This window comes from Prunus mume, linkage group LG5 (assembly GCF_029339155.1).
Source record: "Prunus mume cultivar Tortuosa linkage group LG5, ASM2933915v1, whole genome shotgun sequence".
NCBI lineage: Eukaryota > Viridiplantae > Streptophyta > Magnoliopsida > Rosales > Rosaceae > Prunus > Prunus mume.
The window spans coordinates 18554022-18578887 of record NC_142702.1 but is presented as its reverse complement, the minus strand read 5'-3'; the positions used below and the strand labels follow the sequence as shown (position 1 = coordinate 18578887).

Here is a 24866-nt window from a genome sequence, read left to right as displayed (position 1 = left end):
ATGAAGGTTTTAGTAGGTGAAACAGAATGAACCACTTTGCTCCAAAATTGAACATCTGAACAAGTTTTTAGGCTTTTCCTTCAGGGCAAGTTTTGTCCTTGAATATATCATTAACTGAAAAGGCTATCAAAGGCATATTCCCATTTTAGCAGTTAAGATAAGAACATGCAATTTTGAGCCAAAATCATGAGAAACCCAAATAGTATTTAAGGTCTAAAATCATGAGAAAGTCAGATGCAATAACTCAAGAAACAAAAATCACCAAACCACTCAACATCTAGTAGGGAGGACTATACTGGACTGGACTAAACTAAACTAGCAAAAGGCCTTCATTTCATGTGCATTCAATGTATAATATGGATATTGTTGTCTAACTTAGACGATGAAGGAGGACTATTCATAGAAGTTAATGACTAAAACTTATCCCTTCTAATCTTACTATTTTTGGAGGAATAAATTTTAATCATCGGCCTTTTATAGATAGTCCTCCCTATTAAACAAGCCAATTTATAGTTGTTTGTGAGGTTAGGGAAGAATCAAACCCCCTAGACAAGGCCCATAACCAAACACATTTCAGAAAGGGAGGTCATGAAATGACAATATAACCCAAGTCCATTTAGCCTTAAAGCCCGTCTTTAAATTCTACTGAAAAGCCCTTTCCCAAATTCTGCTAAAACCCCGTATCAAATTCTAATTTTTAAAAAATTTCAAAGTGAATTTATTATAGTATAATTTTACTCAATTTTTATTATGTATTTATGGGCCCAAAAGAGTAAAAGACCTGGTCAATGGACCAAAGTATTACGACATTGTCCTTCCTTGTTGAGATAAAAATGAATATTCAAAGGCCAATTGAAATTGTGAACCACCAAATTTGGGTCCAAACCACCAAATTTCAGCAATTGTTTTTGGGCCACTATGTGTAAGACTTCTAAATGCACCTAAAATATGTTTAGTTACACTAACACCTCTTGAAGTTTTCGGTTCGTTCACAAAATTCTTTGAGGTTTATGAAATTACATAAATATCCTTTAAAGTTTTAAATTGTTTTCACAAAACTGTTTTTTCGTTAATTTCAATATAACTAGTCCGAGGTTGATTTTGTTTTGAATTATACTAAAAGCCATTTTCAGTAATTTCCCCTTGTTTTTTTAATGTCGACAGCTGACTTGATTAAAATTAAAACTGAAAACTTGTCAAGGAGAAGATCGATCAGCAGCTTTTTGATGGACTAGGAGACAATTCGAAACACCCTAAACCAATCTCTGTTCCAACCAAACACCCATTTCTTTGATTCTTAATCATAATTAGACAAGAAATGGCACCCATAACCTTAATTTTTTTCACTAAAAGAAATTAAGAAGGAGTTAAATTAGGTCAGTGATCATTGACATGGGGGCACAAACCGAATTAAGATCTGATTACATGTCTGTTTAACCAAAAACAATATGTTTATATGAACAACTAATCTGGTTCATATATGGGTTACTAAATCCTAATCTCCATACCTTCCAGACATTGAGCTGGCCTCATCATTTAAAGTAAAATAAAAATAAAGTAGAAGAGATTCCCCTATCATTGCCACTCTCACCTGTAACTTATTTTTATACTATAATAAATAAATAAGAGATTACAGAAAACATCAAATCCACCTTCCATTGTATTTTGAATTGTTTTGTTGGAGCCTGCTTTTCAAGAGCATGGAGAAATATAAAAATTAAAAATTAAAAAAAAAACCCCAAAACACATAAAAATTATTAGAGCTCGTGCACTTCCTGGGCATTTCCTCAAACTTCCAAAATCTTGCATGTTCTAGAATTTGATCACTGAACAATATCTAAAATTAATTTGTAATGTGTGACTTGGGAGCTGAAATTACTTTCTCTTCTTGGGAAAGGTGGATCTTGTAATATGATAATTTTTTACACTCCTGCAACCTGTTTTGTAACATGGAAAACTGGTTCTTTCTGGTGATATACTAAACAATATTTGATTTTAAGGAACCTAATTAATGTGAAAGCAGAACTTGAAGGACCCAATAAATTTTTATAAAAAATTTAGAAATTGTGGGATTGCATTTATAATTCAATTAAAAAAATAATTAGTCATAAGCTACAAATGGCTATTACAATAACATCAAAATTAAGATAATCTGATGCGTCTCCACTAATGATCACACAAGATCAAAGAAACTCTAATGTAAACATCCTAAGATTGCAAACTCTAAATAATAATAAAAATATAAAGTATGAAAAAACAAAACAATAACAATAAAATAAACTCAAAAAAAGAGGTGGATAAGCTACAAATATCAACAAGTCAAGTGAAACTCTGCATCTAAATCACTAATATGAGAGAGAGAGAGAGAGAGAGAGAGAGAGAGAGAGAGTTTCAGGTGGGGGGGACAGTTTTTGTTGTATTATGATAAAGTAAATGCAATGAGGATTTTAAAGTGTATTTGGTCACTCAGAAAAGCGGTGGCAAAGAATGGTGCTGCCAAATTGTAAACACAATCCCACCAATTCTGGCTCATATTGTATTTTAGCTCATAAGCAACAACTAGTTTATTTTATGAGAGCTTCATCCTTCTTTCCTTTCATCTTTTATATGTTTTTTGTCCTTCTTCTGGTTTGGGTATGATCAATAGCTGGAATTGCATTGTATTTGAAAAAGTTGACTATTTGATCATATAATTTCAGGTTCATGACTGCCCTCAGAATTTTGTAAGACTCACCACCCAACATATTCTCTTCTACCCGTACACCCAATATCATCAACAAAAAGTTGAGGCATGGCTAGCTGGTCCTTTTTCACCAACCATGGCAGCCATTATCTTAAGTCCTTATAATAGTCAACTAGAAAGTGGATTGTTCAGCCAATGCGGTCTAGCCCCGTGGAAAAGGGTTTTGATTTGCATACTATTTGGCAGTTTGTGTGTGAAAAAACATTCATCCCTCAATATCTCTTATATAAAAATAAAATAAAATAAATCGCTCATCCTGGTAAACCCTAATTCGATATCTTAGTATGTCACTGAACAAAAAGTCATTATCAAACTACTTAGTAGTCGCATCTCTATTCTAAAAAATGTATATGTCATCCTCCTTCCAAATAATTGTGTTCCAGGGAAATCTATGATTACCAAAAATCTCATCCAAAGTTTTAGCTTTAGGAACATGTAGTTATAGTTGTAGTCATAGTTGAACACAAAATCCTTTTTCTAAAAAAAGATGATTAGTGGCTCTAAAGATATATAGATGGGGTAAAGCAGAACCACAATTATGTCTTATTGTCATTAGGCCATAGCCGTTTTATTGAAAGGTGAATATTACCACAAGGATCACCAAACCTCTATTAAGGAAATATAAACAAAGAACTTGCATGTCATATTTTTTTATATCTCTTCTCACGTGATCTGACGTCTCTTTTTATTTCTTATCATGTACGTAAAAGAAGAGATACATATACAACTAGGTGTAAGTTCAATTTGGCTATGAGGCCCAGTCTATTATTTCGTGCCAATTCCCCATGTTGTTAGTTATGTAAACTATTTAGTCAAATTCAGGGTCGTTTTCGTCCATTTAAGTTGGGACTTCCTTTAACCCACTTTCACTATGTCCCTTACCCTGTGATTTTCCCACCAACCTAGTTGCAACGTCGATTGACATATATACCTTAAAAGGTTAGTTCATGTTTGTTGCACATGATGGAAACTAACAGAAAATTTTGACCAAATTGGCATGAAGGAAAAGTTTAAAGGGTAATTAAAACCGAATTGAATGTTCATTGGTGAAATGGAATAAGGTTCGAAGTTCATCATCATTTGGTAATATTGTTTAATGGAAAACATGAAAGCAAAAGTATACCTAAGAACATGTGGGGACAGTTAAATTTCATTATCAAGGAAAAATAGTGTTTAAAGTAGTCATTTGATCATTTCTAACTTGCCTGTCTTCTACGTAGAAGATGCCCCTTCTTTCAACCACTTGTTGTCCTCTCCTCTCCACCGCTGCGGTTGCTTTCTTTCCCCCACTTTTCCTCCCACTTTCCTGCTTATACTTGTTGTCGGTCGTTTGGTGGTAATGATGCATCATAATCTTGATCCTTTGCAACTTTGTAAGGCTTAAGTATGATACTAAAGTTTAATTAACCAATTCAAATACAAGATTAGTGATCAAATGAGAAGGTCAATTCTTCAAATATATGCTTTATATGCTTTACAAATGGCCCTTCGTCCTTTCTTGTTTACTTTGATTAAAAATATATGGATCTGCATGTGCCCATGTGTGAAAAACAAAAGAGTCTTATCATACAACAATTTCGAAGTAAATAAAAGGTGTAAGATCTTTTGGGGGTAAAAAGAAAGAAGAAGATAAGAAAAGTTGGGTGGTAGTTTTTTTTTAATAAAAACATTCTTATCATGTCTTTAAGGTAAAACTACCAACACAACAACTAAGTCAACTTTTTCACTCTTCGCAGAAAATTTTTCAAAAAAAATTAATGTCAATTGGATCTAATCCGGTGAAAAATGATATTACTTTATATATGTAAGTGTCAAGTTTGAACTCTCATGATATTATGTAAGTCTCAAGTTCGAACTCTGATGAGATTTTTCTACTTAACTTGTCCTCTTATAGACCCAAAACGAAAAATCCACTAATGACCCTTTAAACACCCTGGACGGCAGCAGTGGCCTGTCAAAATAGGGTATCTTCCCCCAGCTATTAAATAAGTAAATTTAGGTTTTAACCAAAAAAAAAAAAAATTCACTTTTGAAAAAACCAAAGTTTTTTTTTTAAAAGACAGAAAAACCTCTTAACTTTCAAATCAAAGACATGCAAATGTAAAGGATTTCTTAAGAAATTTAAAAATAAATAAGGACAATTTTGTCCATTTTAACTTCTTTTAAAAAATTTCTCTCTCCTCTGCCTTTTTACAAAATCTCCCCATCCAAAATGTCACATCAGAGTTACCAATTCCCTTGGATGCAATCAAAGTTTATGCATTTTTAAAGCTTACTTTACCAAGAAAATTAATGTTATGTCTGGCATAAACAGCCAATTAGGCCAATTTGGAAAATCATACTTTTCTTACTAAAAAAGATATAACAGTTTTTTACACATCACTCTGTACTGGCTTCCCTAAGTAAACCCCCCAAAATTACATCTCTCACAGATTATACAGAAATATGTACAAAAGAATTGGTGGACTAAAATCCCACAAAGAGGAAAGAAAAGAATTGGAAATTGTTTCATTTGACTTATAACAAAAGACCAGCAAACTGGTTATATCTTCTCTCTTCATTTTGCCTGGTTTTGATTTCTTCTGCACATCTCAATGTGCTCTCTATGTGGTAGCCTCCTCCAATACTAACTTCTCTTTCCAAGTGACAACAGTAGCTCTCAAACACACTCACATTGACGTGCAATTTGAACCCCATCAAGAACAAAAACTCAAGCTCCAACTTGTTCAATTCATTGGTTGTCAATCCACCAACTCTTGCAAAGTAAGAATTTCTGTAATTCCTGTTCAAGAATCAACATTTCATATCAGAAATTGAAATACAAAGAGCGAGAGAGAAGAAACAGAGAAACAGAGAGAGACTTACATGTCTTCAACATACTTAGAAGCCACCATTATAGTTGTGATGAGAAGCCTATGGACATTTGTGACATTGATCTTAAACCCAGGATTGTTCTGGCAAAACCGATCAATATAAACATATGCAACCACATACACAGAAGGTCCAGCTCTGGTGTACCTGAAAATCCTCTCCAGATAGGATTGGATTGTCATGTCCGGGGTCTCATGGCACTCAAAAATCCGAGTCTTCTTCATGTCCTTGGACATGTACCAAGGGCTGCTGCAACTCTTGGCAATCCTCTGGTTCCTGGCCATGCTTCTCTCAATCAGAGAAGCAAGAACATTAACCACCAGAGGGGTAGTTGAATCTTCTTGGTATGAATAAGAATACAAATCTGATCTGAGCTTTCTTGGAGAGATTATGAGAGATGTTGATGTTGATGATGAAACCATGTTTGCAAATTGTATTTGATTATACTTGAGTGAGAAGAAGAGAGAAGAGAGGCTTATAAGATTTTGGGGTTTTTGTGGTGAAAGAGTTTTGGGGTTGGGAGTTTATATACAAGTAGGAAATTTAGAGACTCGGGTGATGCTGAGTGAATAAAAAAATAAATTTAGAGAAATGAGTCAAGTGACATTGGTTTTGAGGAGAAAGATTCTCACGAAACAAGAATATCATTATTTTACTATTTTCAGCCAATAACATTATGATACGTGTGATAATATTTTGGGAGTTTCACTAAAACACCCAAAATGGAGGTTGAAATTATAAAAAAACCCAACACCCAAAACACTTTATAAACACACCCAAAACCCATCATTATACACACTCAAAACCCATTTATAAACACACCCAAAAAGTTGACTTTGGGGTTGATTTTAGGTGTGTTTCTATGTTTAAATAGTGCTTGGGTTTTTTTATAAATACATGTCTAGGATTGGGTTTATTTATAAATTTGTATAATATTTTCATGTAGTATAGCATTATTAGCCGAAGTAACAAAACAGTATCATCTCCATTGCAACTAAATTTTTCTTGATTTTGAGACATTTGGAAGGTGGGTGGAAGCTAAAAAATGAAATCAAACAATAAGATATGTGCCTGCTACTTGTAAAGGCAAAGTACAAACAAACAGCTCAGCTTTTCCATTGTATATTAACACAAAACGCATACAAAATACATACTTGATTTGTTATTATTATTATTGACCCTTCTTTTTTCTATTCAAAACAAACCGATTTTGATATTTTATTATTAAATTCTCGCCGACAGTGGGTTGGAGGACAAAGAAGGGCATGGGAAAGAGAGGGCTGAGAGAGAAGAGGGGGAGGAGGAGGCGCATTCATAGCTGGTGGGTCTTCGAGTTGGTGTGTTTGGGCCCAGAGAACTAGACGGCATTTAAAGATTGACTTTTTCCTCGAGATTTGTGTCATTGTACAAATCCAAAGTGGCACTTGTACTAAGTAGAAGAAGAAGTTACACGTGCAAATGTGGCTTGACTCATCAGTGTCACATATCTTGGTTTGCAGCTTGCGGTACGGCCAATATCTTTCTCTGCTTTCCTGGCAGAAAATGAAAGCATTCATCTTTTTATTTTCTTTCCATAATGATGGTTTCTACTATTAAGTATGAAGACATTTTATTTTGTATAAAACCTCGTACGTATCAGATTATACATGTTGTTAAATTAAGGACAATATCAATATTGATCGTAGTGGACCGCTAGTTCATTCTTCTGAAATCTTAACAATAGAAATGTGGCAATAAAACGCACACAAATTTTTACAGATTGTCATAATATTGTTGACATAAGTGATATTAAAGGAGATGGGAGATTCAAACATAGGACCTCAGATACAAGGATAATTATTCATAACCACTTGAGTTGCAAATTTTTTGCCGAACCGTCATAACATTTGAACAAATTAATTTTCCAATAGTATTTTATGGGGTTTTCAAAATCATAGATGAATTTCAATCTGAAAAATCTTTCAATACATTTTCATGTTACCTTACTCAAATGAATCCATGGAACCAGTACATGATAATTGTAATTCACACTACTATGAGGCACAAGCACTAGTTAGCAGAAGACAGTCGGGCCAAACATACAGCCTAAAACGTATAAACACATACAACTTTGTTTCGGTACCAAGAAACAAAGCAATGGGTCCAACTGACACAAAAGCAATGGGTCACTCACGATATCCTCCTAGATTTTGTGCCATTTCAAATATCTTTTCACAATAATTGAGATTTTGGTTATTTATTTATTTATATGCTGCATGATATTAAGTGGCCAAAAATAATGTAAAACATTAGGAACCGACACCAAAATTGAAATAAAATAAAATAAAATGTTTTCTTTTAGTTACATTGGAGGGAAGAAAACTCGACTTGAGCTCGATCCTGGATGCCATCGGAGGAGGATGAATCCCCCACCACCACTGCAGTGGGAATCCATTGGCAAATAAAATAAAACCTTTGATCTCATTTTAAATTAGACTCCATGCTAATTGCCAATAAGACAAAAAAAGAAAAGAAAAAGAAGGACCACATGCTAAAAAAAATTTGGCTCAAGAAATTAGTAACACCGACACTCACGAAATGAATGGAATCCATATGCAACTATTTTTCCCTTTTATTATAATTGGTTTTCTTCGATTTCAATCTAACAACATCTATCAAATCCTATCTCACTTTTTCCAGAGATAGTGCTACTTTTCGCGTGTCGACCAATTGTACGGTAGTATTCTTTTAGGGTTAATTACAAATTTGACTCCTCAACTTTTTCATTTGTCCACTTTGGTCTCTTATTTTTTTATTTTTTTATTTTCCAAGTTTGCCTTGAATAATTTTCTGAAACATAGACAGTTTGGATTAGCGAAATACAATGTGGAATGAGCCCTACACGGGTATCCCTTAAATAAGTTTATTTGAAGAATCACTCAACGGTTCACTCACTCTTGCACTCCTTTTAAAAAACTTTTTGAACCAATGGTGGGTGACCACAATCTCTTAGACTTCTGTGGTCCAAGAGATCGAGACTATATATATATATATAAAACACCTTCAAAAGTTCAAGAATCAACTTGGAACAAAAGCGATTATTGGGACCAAAGTGAGAGATAAAAAAAATAAATAAACAAATCAGAGGGTAAAGGCCGAAGCCCACAATAACAAAACTCATTAACAGCTGAATCCAGAACTCTGCTTCTCAAGCTAAAAGCCAACCTTCAGACCAAAACAACAACTAAAAAAGCTAAAAGCCAAATTTTCTAGTGAAGCCCTTTAACAACGACCCAACTCATACCTTATGACTTATAAGCCCATTTCCATAAGCAGTGCCTTTGGTTGCTCTCAAAGCAAAGGCCCATCTATGGTGGTTCTTCCCAAGGTCTTGCTGGGCTTCGCAAATTTGGCATACTTATAGACTCTGCACATCATGACGCACGTCTCCCTTCCGACTTCCATGTATCATATCTACCAATAAGTCCCTGTTTAAGAGCGCTGTTATTTCTACTCTATGTCTTGTTTCCTACATACCATGCTGTTACCAAAAAGTCTTTGTTTAAGAGTGCTGTTACCCAAAACAAAAAACAAACAAAAAAACACAATCATATCTTTTCACCCACAAATATTTTTAAAATACCCTTTAATTATTAATTCAAGCAAATTCTCTTTGCTAATCATTAGTCGTTGAGATATAAAGAGGATCAAGTTGTGTTTGACTCTAATATTATGATTTTCTGGATGTTTTAGCTTTTTATTACCTGACTTGCAACTTCTGAAAACATTCTGGATAAATGAGTCATTTTACAAAGAATTAATTTGTTTTGAAAAATTTGAAGATAAGATGGGTGGAGAAATAGGACAGAGGATGGAAATAGCAGCACTTTTGTTCAATTCCTCTCTCATTAATCGAAAGAAAAGGCCTTCAAGTTGCTAAATAAGTTATAAGATTATTAGCGCTTATTAGTCCTGCGTTCAAAACCCCTCCTCCAATACGGTTCGATAAATAGAATGTTCATAAGGTGTAAATGGAAAAACTCAACTTTCTCTTAATAGGCAAGGCAACCTTTCATTGAGCATTGTAGTTTAACCTCTAACAAGAGTGACAAAGGAAAATCCTCACGTTCCGTATTAGATATCTGTTCACCCAAAATGGGCAAATCCCATTGGATGATTCAAAGCAAAATTTAAACCCACAGATTGCACAAGAAAATGACCATTTGTTTTTCCTTTGATAGGAATGGAAAACAACAACCCTGAAAGGGGCCAATACAAATGGTCCTAAACCTAAAGGCATCTTTCCTATGTGAAATCTATTCAATGATTGTGGTCCATGACACTTTTCTTTTTTTCTTATTTATTTTATATTTGTCATTTTAATTGCAGTTTGAAAATTTGAGGGATTTTTCCTAGCTTACAAAATAAAAAAAGCATTCGAAAAAAAAATAAAAATAAAAAATTCTGGCTTTGGTTTTATGGTAGTTATATCAGACAAGATGTGATTCGCCGGCAAAAGTCCAATTCAACGCGTGCTCATCCAATTGTCGCATCAAATGCCTTTACGGACTTTGTCGCAAAAAGCCACAAGCGACAGCAACAAATCAAACATGCAAATTGCTAGTTGAACGCTGACATTATTATTATTTTTTTTTACTTACAAAATTAAAGCTAAAAGGTTGGTCACACTCACATGTACCTCTGGGTTGATTCTAACCGTTGTTACATTCTTATAGCAATTCCGCGGCCTACCCTTTGCCTGGGCAAGGGGGTGCCTAAGCCCAAAAAGGGCTTCCAGCGGACAAATGCTGTCAGGGCTGTTGGTGGGCTCTACAAGTCTGGGCTGGCCCAAAGGCAAGAATAACCTGAGTTGTTGTTTGGGTTTGTTGACATTAGCGATGACGATAGCAACAACAAAAAAAAAATTTAAAATAGAAAAAAAATCTATAAAAAAACTTAAAATTTTCATAATTTTAAAAAAATAAATACTTAGTCATATTCTTTACTTCTCACACTAAAACTCTATACAAATTTCTTTTCTCATATCTCATGTGAATAGTAGTTGTCATGGCAATAAGTGGAAACACTACAAACCTTTTGCAATGGCTATCACTATTCATGTTAATAGTGACAGCCCTTGTTATTTGCCATGACAAATGAATGGAAGTGCTCTTATGAACGCTAATGCATCATTGTTGACTCGAAGCTAATGCAACGACGTATCATGATGCGTGTGTGAGTAAATGAAAATTCTTTGATAAAAATAAAAATAAAAATTGTAAGTGAATTAACATTCATCTATAAATACCTGATTAGCATTGTAGATAACCCTGAAATAAGTTTACAATAATATAAAGAAGTTAAATCATAATTTTATGAAACATGAAGGGAAGATAAAAGAAAGTGGAGTTCAAACCAATCAAGTCACTGCTTCCTTTTGTTTTTTTCGGTGATGGTCGGCACCTACTTCCTTTTTAATAGATCGTCGTGCTTGTCCTGGAAAAAATTTGGACAAGAGTACTCTTTCTTTTATACTTTATTTCAACGTTTCTCACTCACCCAATTTACTTTTGTTCTTCTTTATATGTATGTTGTATCTCCAATAATCTCATGCATATTTGTTCGTTGTGCGCAATTAGATCGCTTGAAATCATTTTTTTCTTATATCTGTTGCATGTTATGCATTAACTTAAAGATTAGATACAATGAATTTGATGACGGTGATCCTTCAGTTGGCTGTGGTAGTCCTCAATTAGGCATTTTAATTTTGTTTCTTTAGTGTGTTGTTTTGTTGATCTTTTGAGCTTGACACACAAAGGACCAAAAGTGATATTTTCATGAACCTTAAGGACCATATGTGATAAAAATAAATCTAAAATTTATGCTGGGTTTGAATCTTATTCACATCCAATCCCAGTTCACCTCCAGAACTAATCAATTCGCATTTTTCTTTATTAAAAAGGACATGTAATACATTTTGATTCGACATGACTAAAAAAAAAAAAAAAGTATAAAAGAAACCCTAAGATTTTCAATAGAAGGTATGTGGTGGTCTCTTATTCCAAGCGTTTTCCTTGCTCTCCAATCATTTACCACTTCTCTCAAGTTTCTTGTTATTTCCAAAAAGGTCACAAAGTGGCCGGCCGTCGCATTCACATCAACACCAAACCTGTATCCTATAGGGACAGAGCTAGAATTGTATGTGTAGGGCCAAACCATAACACAAGTTTTTAAAAGAAAATTTCAATCCTGCAATAATAAATAATAGACTATATAAAGGGCATTGATTTTGAGTATTATTGGAGGATTAACCGACTAATTGGCATTACTCATTATCGGAGGATTAGCCGACTAATATGGCATTACTCATTATCAGAGGATTAACCGACTAATATGGCATTACTTTCCTTTCTTTACTCCGTATTAGTTGTGTAAAGTGAGACTATAAACATGTGATATATAATTGCATCCAATCACCCAACAGTAATTGCATTTGGGAAGGACCACTACAATGGTTATATGGTCTGTTATTCTTCAAAATATGAATTGCAACTATATAATCCAATATGTATAGGAACAATTGTGGGGGGCGGGGGCCAGGGCAGGGCCCTAAGGTGGCTCCGTCTTGCAAGATTTGTCTGCAGGTCCCATGCATATATAGAAAGTTAGGCCCCTGTCTCTCTGGTTGATTAGAAAGAGAAGAAGCCTTGAAGCTCAATTATCTATCCTATACTTTGTTTGTACCATGCACCTTTATGCATAGAAAGTATGGCCTTTTTAGCCAGTCACATATAGTCTTACGCCTTTGTAAGTTCGCATTACCTATCACACATGAAGAGAGATAGAAAGATAAGGGATATTTATGCAAGGGTTAAACAGAGAAATGCTTATCTCAGTGAGATGGAATCAATAAATTTTTAATGGGTGGGCTATAGCTAAAGTTATTAGCTAAAATTCTATGATGAATTTTTTTATATACTTACAGTTTTTATAGTCCTCTTAGAAATAAAAATATACATTGAATCATATAAACTACATTAGTTCATAGCTTTATTGACTAATTTCCAATTTTTTTTTTTTCTCTAGACACAAGTTATATTGGAGAAGGGAGAAATCCAAACTAGGTCAAGGGTAAATGATTTTAACCATTTGAGTTATAAAACCCTTGCAATTTCCAATAAGCTTTAGCATAAAACAAATAAATATTAATACAACCGGAAACCACATATTATCAAAATGAAAATATGTTCAACAACAAAACTGAAAAAGTACCTATTTTAATGTATATTTTTATTGTTGTCATGCAACTAAATTCATAAAGAATTAAACTTTTTTGAACTTTGATAGGTTAATACATACTGGGCTATATTTAAAACAAGGCAGATATATAAGTTCGATTATTTTTTCCCCAAAAATCTCCCATGGGCTACAACACTGATCCTAGCACTCGTTTGAGCAGGAACGAAGCTAGAATTGTAAGGTTAGAATAGGTGATATATAAAGATACATAAGTATTCAAAAACTACATGTTAAAGATAATATATTTAAGTTATTTATGCATGATTTGTTGGAGGGGAGCCATTGGCTAAAAACTAACAATGTTTCTTTAACTATTTACATCTAATAACATATCAGAATGACCCATTTATCTAAACGATATCAAATGAGCAAAGAAAATTTGATCACCACAAATTTGAAGTTCATGAATAGCAAAGTTATATATATTCTGAAGGACTGATATATTGGTTAAATCCTGGATACTGGAGCTCGGCATCTTAAGCACCATAAAAAATGAGGGTACTTCAAACTAAAAATAAATAAATATGTGGGTATCTTTATTAATAAGATTTTAGATACACAAATAAACTGGCCAGAGTCATTCAAGCTACAGTACAATGATAACATGAGATGAACCCTTTTTGACGAATATGGGAGGTGGCACGTTGATCAAAGTTGACAAATGAGCATCCAATCATTTAAATGTTCATCTTTATGCAAGCATGGCATGTTAGATGTTGGCCATCTGTTGCTGTCAGAATCCAACCCAATCAAACTTAGGTGTGTTTTAAATTTGATGATTTCATTCCCCCAACTTCTCGACTCAGTTTTTATTTATGTTCTCATCCTCTTACCTCATACTATATATAGTTTTTTCTTGCTGAACTTGCACGTTATTAATTATTCAATTTAATAAGTCGAGTCGCATTATTTATGAATTCATCAAATAACGCTAAAAATGTAAGTTGGATTTAATTAAAATAGTCCAATTTAGGCTGAGCCGCCAAACGAATTTCCATGAAGTCAAAAATATTATTTTCATTAAATGTTTCCATTAAATACCAATCATATACAGTATCTATCGGTCGCACCAAAGCATTTGAAACTTCACGGGTTGAAACCAACTCTTGGCCCTTCTTAAAATCAATCAAGATATGGAGCATGAATTTAAAGCTTAGCTCTTAGAACTAGATGCTGGAGGTTGATGGAATTGCTGATACATGGCTGCCATCATGCTGTAAGCATCCATGGTCATAGGCTGAAAAGAATGTGCACATTTAGTAAAGAATGTAATTAAGAACGCTCATTTAAAATCTGTCAACGTAACTATATATATAAATATTCAAACTGTCCATATAGTATATGCATAAACATACCTGTGATTGGCATGCAAGGAAGGCGGACAAGGGATCAGGCATTACTGTTGCTGAAGCAGACCTATCCCCGCCGGAGCCATCCCATGAGGCCATGGGCATGAATGCAACCGGGGAGATGCCCGGGATGTTGGGGCGGACCATAGTGTTCATGTCCATTCCCATTCCCATTCCCATTCCCATTCCCATTCCCATGTTTCTTGGGGCTGCGGCCATCATGGACATTTGAAGTTGCTGTTGCATGGCCATTGGCAACATCATGGCTGGCATGTTCATTCTGCTCATCATTTGGATTTGTGCTTGCAAATTTTTCAAATACTCAATCACTTCGTCTAGCATTGAAGCTTTATCAGTCTGAAATAAAACGTTAAATGTCAAGCTCAAATGTTGCCCGCCATGTTTCTAAATGTAGCTCACTTTATCTTGAAATAATACACTCAATTAACTTTTCCTAAAACCTACATCAACAAAATACAAAATATTCATTTCACATTTAATTTCGGATTTTTTTCAAAGTGAATTCAACGTTGATTAAATGTGAATCTCACAATGACCTACGGTCAGAAATCGTGAGTGACAGTTAGAGACTAGTAGAACAGGCACTGACTGAGACCGTAGGCACTAGAAGTACTTCAGATCTTTTATCCTATTTTCTCTGTTTTTGCACATCTTGGGTCTACAAGTTATAGACTATATGCGTAATATACAAAGGAAGTTACTGCTTATTTGGGGACAAACACAATACAGAGCATTAGGGCCTACCACTTGGGAAGATTTATGTGGAAGCAGGTAGTTGTCCCCATAGCGAACAACCTGCTGGCCAATTTTACCTTGTTGCAAATGGATATGTGGACTAGGATCATCGAATTCACCAAAAACACCACAACCATGTAAATGCAAAATTAAATTTTTGGACCACATTTATGGCAATTGGCAGCCTTGCCTGCTTATCAATCAAACTCTTAAACGAAAGTACCTTGAAAGTGGCTTATTTTTTTGTCACTAGCCTTGAACATGCATCCTCCCTATGAATGAAGACAAATGGTTGAAATCTTAAGTGATAATTGGTATCTTCTTTCTTTGGTTCAAAAGATGTGGAAGACGAGAACGGTACTACTCTTGTCATGGGTGTGAGGGTAAATTAGTAATTCATTAATTATACGTTCTTACGTTATATATGAGTTACGATTAGAATAGGTTAAGGCTTTCATCCCTTACAATGAAACTATACATATGAATAAGTATTCAATATTTTTGAGATATTTTTGGTTCGTAATATAATTCGATAGAACTAAAACCATAAAGACAGTGCACAAAACCCAAAAGTGGAACATCATACCTTACTGGAATTTGGGACCAGTTTCTGCAGCGTCTTCATCCTTTGGTTGATCTTATCTCTCCTTTTCTGAAAGAAAAAAAACATCAAACTTGATTATTAAAAAAAATTAATTGCGATATTACGAAACAACCCCCATCTCCCAGAATGATAATTTCTTTCCAAAGATGGTCAAATACTTTTGTTTCCTTGGACTGTTTTGATGCGATCACTCACCTACTTTCTACTACCCAATCATTTGGCATGAGTTCTGTATCTCTCTCCTCATAGAAAATACAATTTTAAATAGGTGGTATTAAATTGTAAATTACGACTACGTCTTTTCGTACAATACGTTTGATTTCACAGTCCAACAAAATAACATCTCATGTTGCATACTAAAAGATGATCATAGTATATGATTGAATTGGATGCAAAATCCACATAATTTGAATGAAGATGTATAACATACACGCTCAGATTGGTTATGAATAGCAGCAGCCCTACTCCTCTTTGTTAAAACTGAGGATTTTCCAGTACTTCGTTTCTTTCTGTCATCTTCATCTCCTGCCTCCCTCTTCAAAAATAACAAAACAACAAGTAATGATAAATAAACAAATCAAATAAGTAAATAAAATAACTAAACAATCATCAGACGAATAAATCCATTAACTTATTTCTTATAATCATTGAAAATGTTTGTATTAATTAGCAGAGTAAAAGGAAGGAGAGTTTGCCTGTGGTCTACTGTGACAAACGGAGTCATGGTCGCTTGCCTTTGTACTGTCAAGTGTGACAGGCTGATTGTCCATCCCAAACGTCGCGCTACCGCTCACGCTCTGGGATCTGCTGCTCCACTCCGGTGTTTCGGGGACACTTGACAAACTCCCGTGTTTCCCTGAAAGCTTGGTGTCGTCATCCTGGGTGGCGGCGCCTGTAGCGCCACTGCAGGACTCCACTCTAGTGGAACACCCAACCACGTCCGAGCCTGAAATCACAACAGGCATGGACATGGACTCCATCATATGATTACTTGAGTTATCGCTTTGGTTTCTGCAAGGAACCAAAGCGTCCATAGTCATAGTGGTGGAGGGCGTTACTCCTGTTGAACGAACAGCAGTAGCGCGATGGTGATCAAACCAGCTTACTAGTTCCCCATTAGCGCCGCCACCGGAAGAATCGAAGGGTGGTTTACTGGGAGGGGCCAAAGTAGAGGTGGCTTGGTTAACTATTGACTCGAGGGTACCACTTGCCCGGGGCTTGTCCCAGGTGGTGTACTTCGCAGTGGTTAATGAAGGCTTCGCCTGCAGGCGCGGCAGACCTAAGCCGTGCATGGCTACCTGGCCGTTTTCCCATGTCAGCTCTGCTACTTCATAGTCCAACCTGCATATACATACAATTAATTTAAGTGCTTCACTTGGATAATTAATTAACCGAACCATGTACATATGTAACAAGGAGAGAGAGAGAGAGAGAGAGAGAGAGAGAGAGAGAGAGAGAGAGAGATTCATACATGGGGACATCAGCAGATGGAGTGGAAGAGCGAAGAGAGAGCCTAGGAGCAGGTGGAGTAGAAATCTCATCAAGATCCCAACTGGGAACACACTGGTTCATTTTGAGACCAAGATACTTCACTTAATTTGAGTTTCTTGTGTTAATGTGTAGAGCAGAGAGAGAGAAGAGAGTAATATACTTCTTTCTTCTACTTCTTCTTCAATTATTTTGTGTTAATTTGTGTGAAACAGGACCGGCTCCGAAGTGTTTGAGATTGAGAAAAAGGGGCAATGACAAGTTGCTGAATGAGAGAACGAGAGAGTGAGAGAGAGAGAAAGGGGCCGGGTCATTTTTTTATGTCCCAGTGCTGGTGGCTAATAATAGCAATGGAAATTAAGGAAATGTCTGACAGGCTTTATTGTATACTATCTGATATTAGGAGAAAATTACAGGTACCGAAAAGTTGTTGCAGCAATAAAATAAAAAAAAGAAGAAGAGTTCATTCAAAACAAAAATCTTTGAGTCCGTACGTGTCAATGTGTGTGTGTGTGTGTGTGTTTGCATAGCAATGATACATTGATTTTCTTACAGGTGTCTGTAATGTAATAATGTAATGTGTAGTGTAGATTAAATGATGGGAAGATGGGGACGTCTCTGGCTTGATTTGTACAACGGAGAATTACCACCTAAGACATGTTACATATACATATATGCTCAATGATGCAAGACTGTAGGATGAGAAAGAGAGAGAGGGAGAGAGGCCTTCTTTTGTGTGCCAGTCGACCGTCCATTGCACGTGCATTATCGGTTGATCGATAGTCATAATATCATCGTATATGTGAAGAATTGTACAGGTCCTTACAAAAGTCCTAAATCTCCTTGTATTCCAAATACTATGTTGAGGAGTTAAGTACGATATAAAGTAATATACATCATATTTCATCCACTTATAGATTTATACTATACGTATAATTTGCAAGTAATGGCATGTATTCGAAATTCAACTCACAATCTTATACCTAATAATAATTATGAGAGAGGGTGGGTCATGAGGGTTTCCCATTACCAAGAGAAAGACAAAGGCAAATTAATGAAACTTTCTTCCTATCACAAACTGAACATGGAATAGATTATGTGGTAGAGAGAAAGAGAGAGAGAGAGACACAGATATATCAAGGGGTGAATTGTGGTGTGAAATGAATTGAAGGCAGAGTTCTCAGCCTAACCAAAACAAACAAACACGTAAGGCAGTTTATATTGGAAACTGCGCGTGGGAAACTGGATTTTTTGGTCAAGGGGCTGCTAGTGAGTGAGTGAGTGAGTGATGTAAGGATTTGTACGCGGGTGATGTGGTGCTATTATAATGGATATTAGACACCTTCTCCTTCACCCACAGCTCATCGCCACGCAGCAAGCTTCTATTTAATTTCTTTGAAGAGTTAAGGTCCCAACCTCCGCCAAGATTTGACCGCCCCTTTTGTTTTGTAAGTTGCAATGTCACTGTTGTACGGCTAGAGAGACAATGGGCGGGGTCTCATTAAAGTTTGTTCAAGGCTTTCCTCTTCAAATACCAATAAATCGACTCAATTCAATGACTGTGGATAGGGATTAGATTTGATCCTTAAATGAGAAAACGAGCACACTTAATTCGTTTGGTAAATGTTCCTATAGAAATTTGTTCCAATCGGGTCGGTTCGAATCAGTTGGTAACCGATGATTTTCTTGGTTAGAAAAAAAATAAAACCATCTATTTTTAGTCTTGCAGTATTTTAGCTCTTACTATATTGAAGGAAGTCTTAAGTTCAAATTTCAAACGCCTTAGGCACGACCCTAGTGCGACAAAGCTAAAGTGAGCTTTGGAAGCCTAGGTCACTTCCCATAATACGACGTACGTGTCTCACCAAAATCCATATCCAATGGGCCAACGGCCCGAACATAATACATGGACAAGTGTAACAAGTAGATGGGCTTATAATGGGCTTTGCATCCACTTCTACCGATAGCTTTGAGGAATCCATTTTGATGTAGTTCATAACCGAAAAGAGGAAAAGAGGAAGTAAAGATCATGCAGAGAGAGAGAGAGAGAGAGAGGTTGACGTTTGATGCTTTAGAAATAGGTGTTGTATTGGCAGTTTGTTTACAAGATAGATATTGTTTTTGGCAGATATCACGAGGAAAGATATAGCTTTTGGCATATCACGAGGGCCAATTTCAATCAAATAATAATCACTCACATTTCCAAGTCATACTAACAAAATGTCAGCTGTTGGCATGATGAGATGCAAAATGTCCAAACAACGACATTCTCAAATTAGGGTTCTTGTTACGTTCTCATATATCTAGTTTTATTTTTTTAGTTTTTCCCACATCCAAAGTTCGTTGACTGAATGTTACCCTAGCCAAAAATAAAAAGTAGTTTTGACAAGTTTATGGGAAGTTGTATTTGAAGGGCTTCCAAATTGCCAATTTATTAGTTAAATGATATTAATCCTTTATTTTTGAAGTATTCAGACTTGTTTACCAAATAATGTGGTAGCTTTTACATAGTAATCTTTACTCTGTAAAAATAAATCATTATTACCCTATCATGTGGCAACAACTTTAGTGAATAAAACTTGATGAATAAGTTTGGTGATTCGAACATTAATTATTCATAACGTCACGCTATCACGTAATATGTAAGGACTTAAGTTTCAAATCCTATATGGAAACTTGCATAGCATTCCCTCAAATTATTATCCAATAATCAAATAATGGGTTGATAATTAAGTGCTTCACTTGGAGTTACTAATTAATTAACCAAACCATATGTATATAACGCGGAGAGAGATCAAAAAGTTACATGAGAAGCACGTTACAATCTGTAATTCAATACCTGAAAAATCATAAATTAGATTGATTCATGTCATTGAATAATACTCATGGATGAGCCCAAGAATAATATCGAAAAACTTAGTTGAATCTTTTATCAAAACTTGTATTAGCACAAGCAATCGCCAATAAATTGTAATCAAAACCCAACAAAAACACAACTCTTTTGAGTAATATCTCATAGATTTAGCATTCCAAAATTAGATGATCCTCTCCATATCCGATTATCAATCCTAAAATGCAACCCAACAACAATGATAAAGGTTTCATTGCTCACTTCACTCTCTTCTTGATTACACCTGCCAAAAAAAAAAGCACAAAAAGGAAAAAAGAAAAAGAAAAATGCAATTATTATATTATTACGTGGAAATAAAGCTCAAAAGATAGCATGTTTATCCTAAAAAAGTAATTTGAGGTGTACTTGTTTTTATTTAAGGTAGGACTTGGGAGTTTTGAGTTGTACTTTCCAAACACAGCCAAATTTTGTTACCCCTCGCATGAGACAAACTTTTAATTTGCTTTCAAAATCGAATGATGCTCTCGTTATCGCCTCCGAAAATATATGATGCCAAAGACTCATCTGTTGATCATTCCCAGCCCAAAACCAACAACAAGATCACAACTGATCCTCTACCAACCACTCCACTCGTTATAACTACATCCTCCAATGATCTCGTTCCACGTCATCAAAACTTCGTTTTGGCCAATGAATTTCACCTCTAGTCATAAAAAACCGTCGGTGGCGCTGCACTGGATAACAGAATCGTTTTTTCTTCCTCACTTACATTAACATTTCACACACACACTTTTTTTATCCAAAATCCAATCTTTTTTCCAGAATGTAGAGAGAGAAAGACAGAGAGAGAGAGAGACTGTGATTAACAAAAGATTAGATTTTTGCAAACCCTAACCCTAATTAGTGAGCTTTTATTAATTAATTTATTTGCTTTTGCCCTTTTATTTGCTTTCTTTTGAGCTTTGATAAATGTCATATTCACCAGACAGAAAATCTGGTAGCCCAATAAAGTCACAAGTTCTGAAGAGGCCGAGGCCATTGAGTCTCCCAGACCAAGCTCTCAAGTATGTTATCACGAAGATGCAGCTTCAGAACCACCACCACTACAGCTCTCTCTCTCCTTCAACTGCTTCACCTTCTCCTCACTCTGAGCCTGACCTCTCTTCTGGGTTCAATTCCCTTACCCTAGACCCTCCCGGACCAGATTCCACCTCCCTCTTATCCGATGAGCTTCTCCTCTCCGTCTTCGCCAAGCTCCCAATTTCCCAGTACCTCCCCAACTCCCTTGTCTGCAAGCGCTGGCTGTACCTCCATGGCCGCTTGGTGCAATCTGTAAAGGTCTTTGATTGGGGGTTTTTGGACTCGGGTCGGGTCTTCGCCCGGTTCCCCAACCTCACTGAGTTTGATATCGTCCATGCTTGCATTCGGTCTCCGCGGAATTCGGGGATTCTTGTGACGAGGAAGGCTTTGACTGTTCATGTCGACTCGCTTTTCAGCCCAAATGGGTTTATTGAGGAAAGTGATGTGTTGAAGAACAGTGTGGTGGATGATGGGCTCAGGTTGATTGCCAGTTCGTACCCGAATTTGCGCCGAATTGCGGTCATAGGTGCGAGTGAAAATGGGTTGTTGAGGATTGCTGAGGATTGTCAAACACTGCAGGAATTGGAGCTGCATTGTTGTGGAGACTTGGCATTGAAGGGAATTAGTGCGTGTAGGAACTTGCAGATTGTGAAATTGATTGCTTGCGTTGATGGGTTTTACAAGGCAGTGATTTCGGATATTGGGTTGACAATTTTAGCTCAGGGGTGTAGGAGGTTAGTGAAGCTTGAGCTTTGTGGGTGTGAAGGGAGCTATGATGGGATTAAGGCAATTGGGCAGTGTTGTCAAATGCTTGAGGAGTTGACTCTCAATGATCATAGGATGGATGGTGGGTGGTTGGCTTCTCTGCCCTTTTGTGGGAATTTGAAGACTTTGACGCTTCAGTCTTGCAAGGACATTGATTCGAGCCCCGGCCCTGATGAGCACTTGGGATTTTGTCCCACCATTGAGGGGTTGCATTTACGGCGGTGTCAAGTGAGGGATAAGCATGGTGTGAGAGCATTGTTCTTGGTGTGTGAGGCTGTTAGGGATATTGTTCTGCAGGATTGTTGGGGGTTGGTGGATGAAGTATTTGCATTTGCGAGTATTTGTAGGTACGAGATTTTTTTTCTTCCCTCATTTGTGCTTATCTCTTTTTGTTGTCTGAATCATTCATACCATGCAAACCTTTTAATTGATTTTAGATCTGTGGTCCATTTATCATTAGTTCTTCCAGTGAAAGATTGGATTGGAACTTGTGAGAATAATCTCTGCCTTTAAGGCTACAACTGCCTTGAAAAGGCAGGCCCATTTAGATCTGGGACTCCACTATCTTGTCCCAGCTTTGTTGTGTTTACTGAATGCTTCTAATCCGGTCATCCAAGGCTAACTAAGTAATGTTATAGAGATTTGAAATGTGAATAGTTTTCGGGAACGATGATCATGAAAATCAGACTTTACACTAAGGTTTTGTGGCCTCTATCTCCCATGGTATTCGATCCAGGCACTTGATCCTTGTAGAGTTCCAAATATCAGAATGTCTTAAATAGCTTCACTAAATTCCTTGTTTAGATCTATTTTTTATGATTTGAATAGATTCCTTGATAATTACATTTATAATCTTAATCATAGGTAATGCAAGGATTTTATGAGTTATTATGAATTGTCAACTCTAAAGTTTTAACGTGTGGTGAATTGTTACCTGTGAATTGGCCAAAACCCAATTAACTCTAAGTTTTAAAGTTATTCAATAAAACTTACACAGTTCTGAAGGTTGCACAATGAGGAGTCTGGTATGAAATATGTTTCTGAACTAAGAAAGTTCATGAGAATAAGGACAAAGTTTATGCCTGTTAATATACCTCATTGTACTCTAACAGAATTAGGGTATAATTAACAGAATTCAGATATTCCTTCTCATTTATCGAAGGAGTTGCCTAGTGTGTTGCAGTTTTTTTTTTTCTTTATCAAAGTCTCTGTTGTTAATTACAAACTTGTAGTCGCTTCTCCATCCCAAACGACCTCTTTTCTCCTTATCTCTCTAAACTGCAGACCCAACTTGTTTCTCACCATCCCAAGCACGTAGGATTGTCAATTGGACGAGCTGGTAAAGTAAACCCTGTGACTTTTACTCACAATCCTGAAACAAGAGGACACCAGCTAAACCATCATTCCAAAGAAAAGCCTTTGTTAGAATAGTCAACATTACATTGGCTGTAGAAAACCATAGCTCGAGATCAGTCTCAACTCAAATAAATCTCAGTCCAAAAGAAAATTGGAATTCACACTAAGCAGTCCAATTGAAAATACCACAAGCATAAGACTCTTAAAAGTAGAATTCACAAATATGTCATAGGTCGTAGGTTTAAAAATGAATATACTTTTTATTTTACGAGTTGGAGAACACTAATTTGCTATGATTACATAATTATGCAGTGTAATTCTTTTCCTACTACAAGTTATACTGCAATTATTTTGAATTTCCATGAAGAGACATAGCATACCTGGAAAACAAATCAATGTGGAATAAGTTTTTAGCGAAGTTGGTACTTGGAAATGCATTCGTCAGTGGCCCATGCATGGTTCCATGCATTACGCGGAAACATCAGAACTTCCTTCAGAAAACATCAGAGCTTTTCCCCAGAAGATCCGAAGTCCTTCTTTCTTTTTGGGTTTATGAGAAGGAAAAGGAATCATTATGCACAAAGCTTTCATGATTTATCTGGATCATTGAAAAACACGGCGGCTATATGCATGATTATCCATCATTCTTATGTTTGAGTCTGGTCTTCCAATCAATGGCTGCTTGAGTAGATAAGTATAATGATTTGAGGCATTGTCTAGCATGAGTTTGATGTTGAATAACACCTATTTGTTGATTTCAATCATGATTATCCATCATTCTTATGTTTGAGACTGGTCTTCCAATCAATGGCTGCTTGAGTAGATAAGTATAATGATTTGAGGCATTGTCTAGCATGAGATTGATGTTAAATAACACCTATTTGTTGATTTCAATTTTTACCCTTCATAATGGTTTTACCCTTTTCCTCGACATAGGAGGGTGAAGCTGATTTCTCTGCAAGGATGCTCACTGCTGACGACAGGAGGTCTGGAGTCGGTGCTCCTTTGTTGGAAAGAGCTTCAAAGACTTAGAGTAGTATCATGTAACAATATAACAGACAGTGAAACAACTCCTGCCTTGGCAACCTTATTTTCTGTTCTGAAAGAGTTGACATGGCGACCAAATACCAGATCTCTCTTGTCATCAAGTCTTGCTGGGACTGGAATGGGACTGAAAGGTGGCAGGTTTTTCAAGAGCTTAAAGCCTTAACTTCTTGATGGGAATCTTGACTTCGGTTGAATGAGCATCAAATCACTTGGCAGCAGTTCAGTGTTTGGATCAACGCACAAAATAGATAAGTTGTAATCATCATGTCATATTTAGATGTCCATCATTATGATAACAGGGGATGGTTTGCTTGCTCGCTTACAGCAAGACTGCCGAGAGGAGTTTGTCATCATTAAAAGACATTCTAGTCCTCTCTCTCTCCCCACTTGTGTGTTGATAACCTGGATGTCCACAGCTCAGCATCAAGTTGTCATTGTGATTTAAGCCTAGTCCTGTTTCTTTAATGTTCAGCAAGGTTAGTCGTGCTAATTTTGTCATATTAAGTAGCTGTACTAACTTGCTAGGAGTTAGAACAAGCAAAAACACGAGTACAGTTTTATCCCCTCTTTCGACGTCATTGATATGTAACGTGTTCTAGGAATGAAGTTCTTTTTTCACAGAATGTAATGACATATTCTAGGAATGAAGCTCATTGTGGTTTCATGCAACTGCTATGG

General features: G+C 36.1%; 3 protein-coding genes across 3 annotated transcripts; 1 reads left to right on the top strand and 2 right to left on the bottom strand.

Annotated features, from left to right (window-relative positions):
• Nucleotides 1-5070: 5070 nt before the first annotated feature.
• Nucleotides 5071-6161, bottom strand: CYCP3;1 (cyclin p3;1). The gene is made up of 2 exons (XM_008234345.3): nucleotides 5609-6161; nucleotides 5071-5525 (listed from the first exon to the last, which is right to left on the bottom strand). The coding sequence occupies exons 1-2, from the start codon at nucleotides 6034-6036 to the stop codon at nucleotides 5261-5263; spliced, it is 693 nt and encodes a 230-aa protein (XP_008232567.2). The 5' UTR covers nucleotides 6037-6161; the 3' UTR covers nucleotides 5071-5260.
• A 7706-nt stretch (nucleotides 6162-13867) lies between these two features.
• On the bottom strand, nucleotides 13868-17441 carry UNE10 (basic helix-loop-helix (bHLH) DNA-binding superfamily protein). Its single transcript, XM_008234344.2, has 6 exons — nucleotides 17073-17441; nucleotides 16297-16942; nucleotides 16032-16136; nucleotides 15584-15649; nucleotides 14248-14598; nucleotides 13868-14129 (listed from the first exon to the last, which is right to left on the bottom strand). The coding sequence occupies exons 1-6, from the start codon at nucleotides 17171-17173 to the stop codon at nucleotides 14046-14048; spliced, it is 1353 nt and encodes a 450-aa protein (XP_008232566.2). The 5' UTR covers nucleotides 17174-17441; the 3' UTR covers nucleotides 13868-14045.
• Nucleotides 17442-20678: 3237 nt separating this feature from the next.
• On the top strand, nucleotides 20679-24857 carry LOC103331696 (F-box protein At5g51370-like). Its single transcript, XM_008234343.2, has 2 exons — nucleotides 20679-22132; nucleotides 24078-24857. Exons 1-2 carry the CDS (start codon nucleotides 20910-20912, stop codon nucleotides 24349-24351), a joined length of 1497 nt encoding a protein of 498 aa, XP_008232565.2. The 5' UTR covers nucleotides 20679-20909; the 3' UTR covers nucleotides 24352-24857.
• The last annotated feature ends 9 nt before the right edge of the window (nucleotides 24858-24866 follow it).

Excerpts from the sequence above, each read along its gene's own strand:
- UNE10 (XM_008234344.2), bottom strand. The coding sequence starts at position 17,173 with ATGAACCAGTGTGTTCCCAGTTGGGATCTTGATGAGATTTCTACTCCA. Across the intron at positions 15,650-16,031 it reads TTCATAACCAATCTGAGCGT|AAAAGGAGAGATAAGATCAA; the intron begins GTATGTTATACA and ends TTTTTCTTTCAG. Across the intron at positions 14,599-15,583 it reads TGGTCCCAAATTCCAGTAAG|ACTGATAAAGCTTCAATGCT; the intron begins GTATGATGTTCC and ends GTTTTATTTCAG.
- LOC103331696 (XM_008234343.2), top strand. The coding sequence starts at position 20,910 with ATGTCATATTCACCAGACAGAAAATCTGGTAGCCCAATAAAGTCACAA. Across the intron at positions 22,133-24,077 it reads GCATTTGCGAGTATTTGTAG|GAGGGTGAAGCTGATTTCTC; the intron begins GTACGAGATTTT and ends TCCTCGACATAG.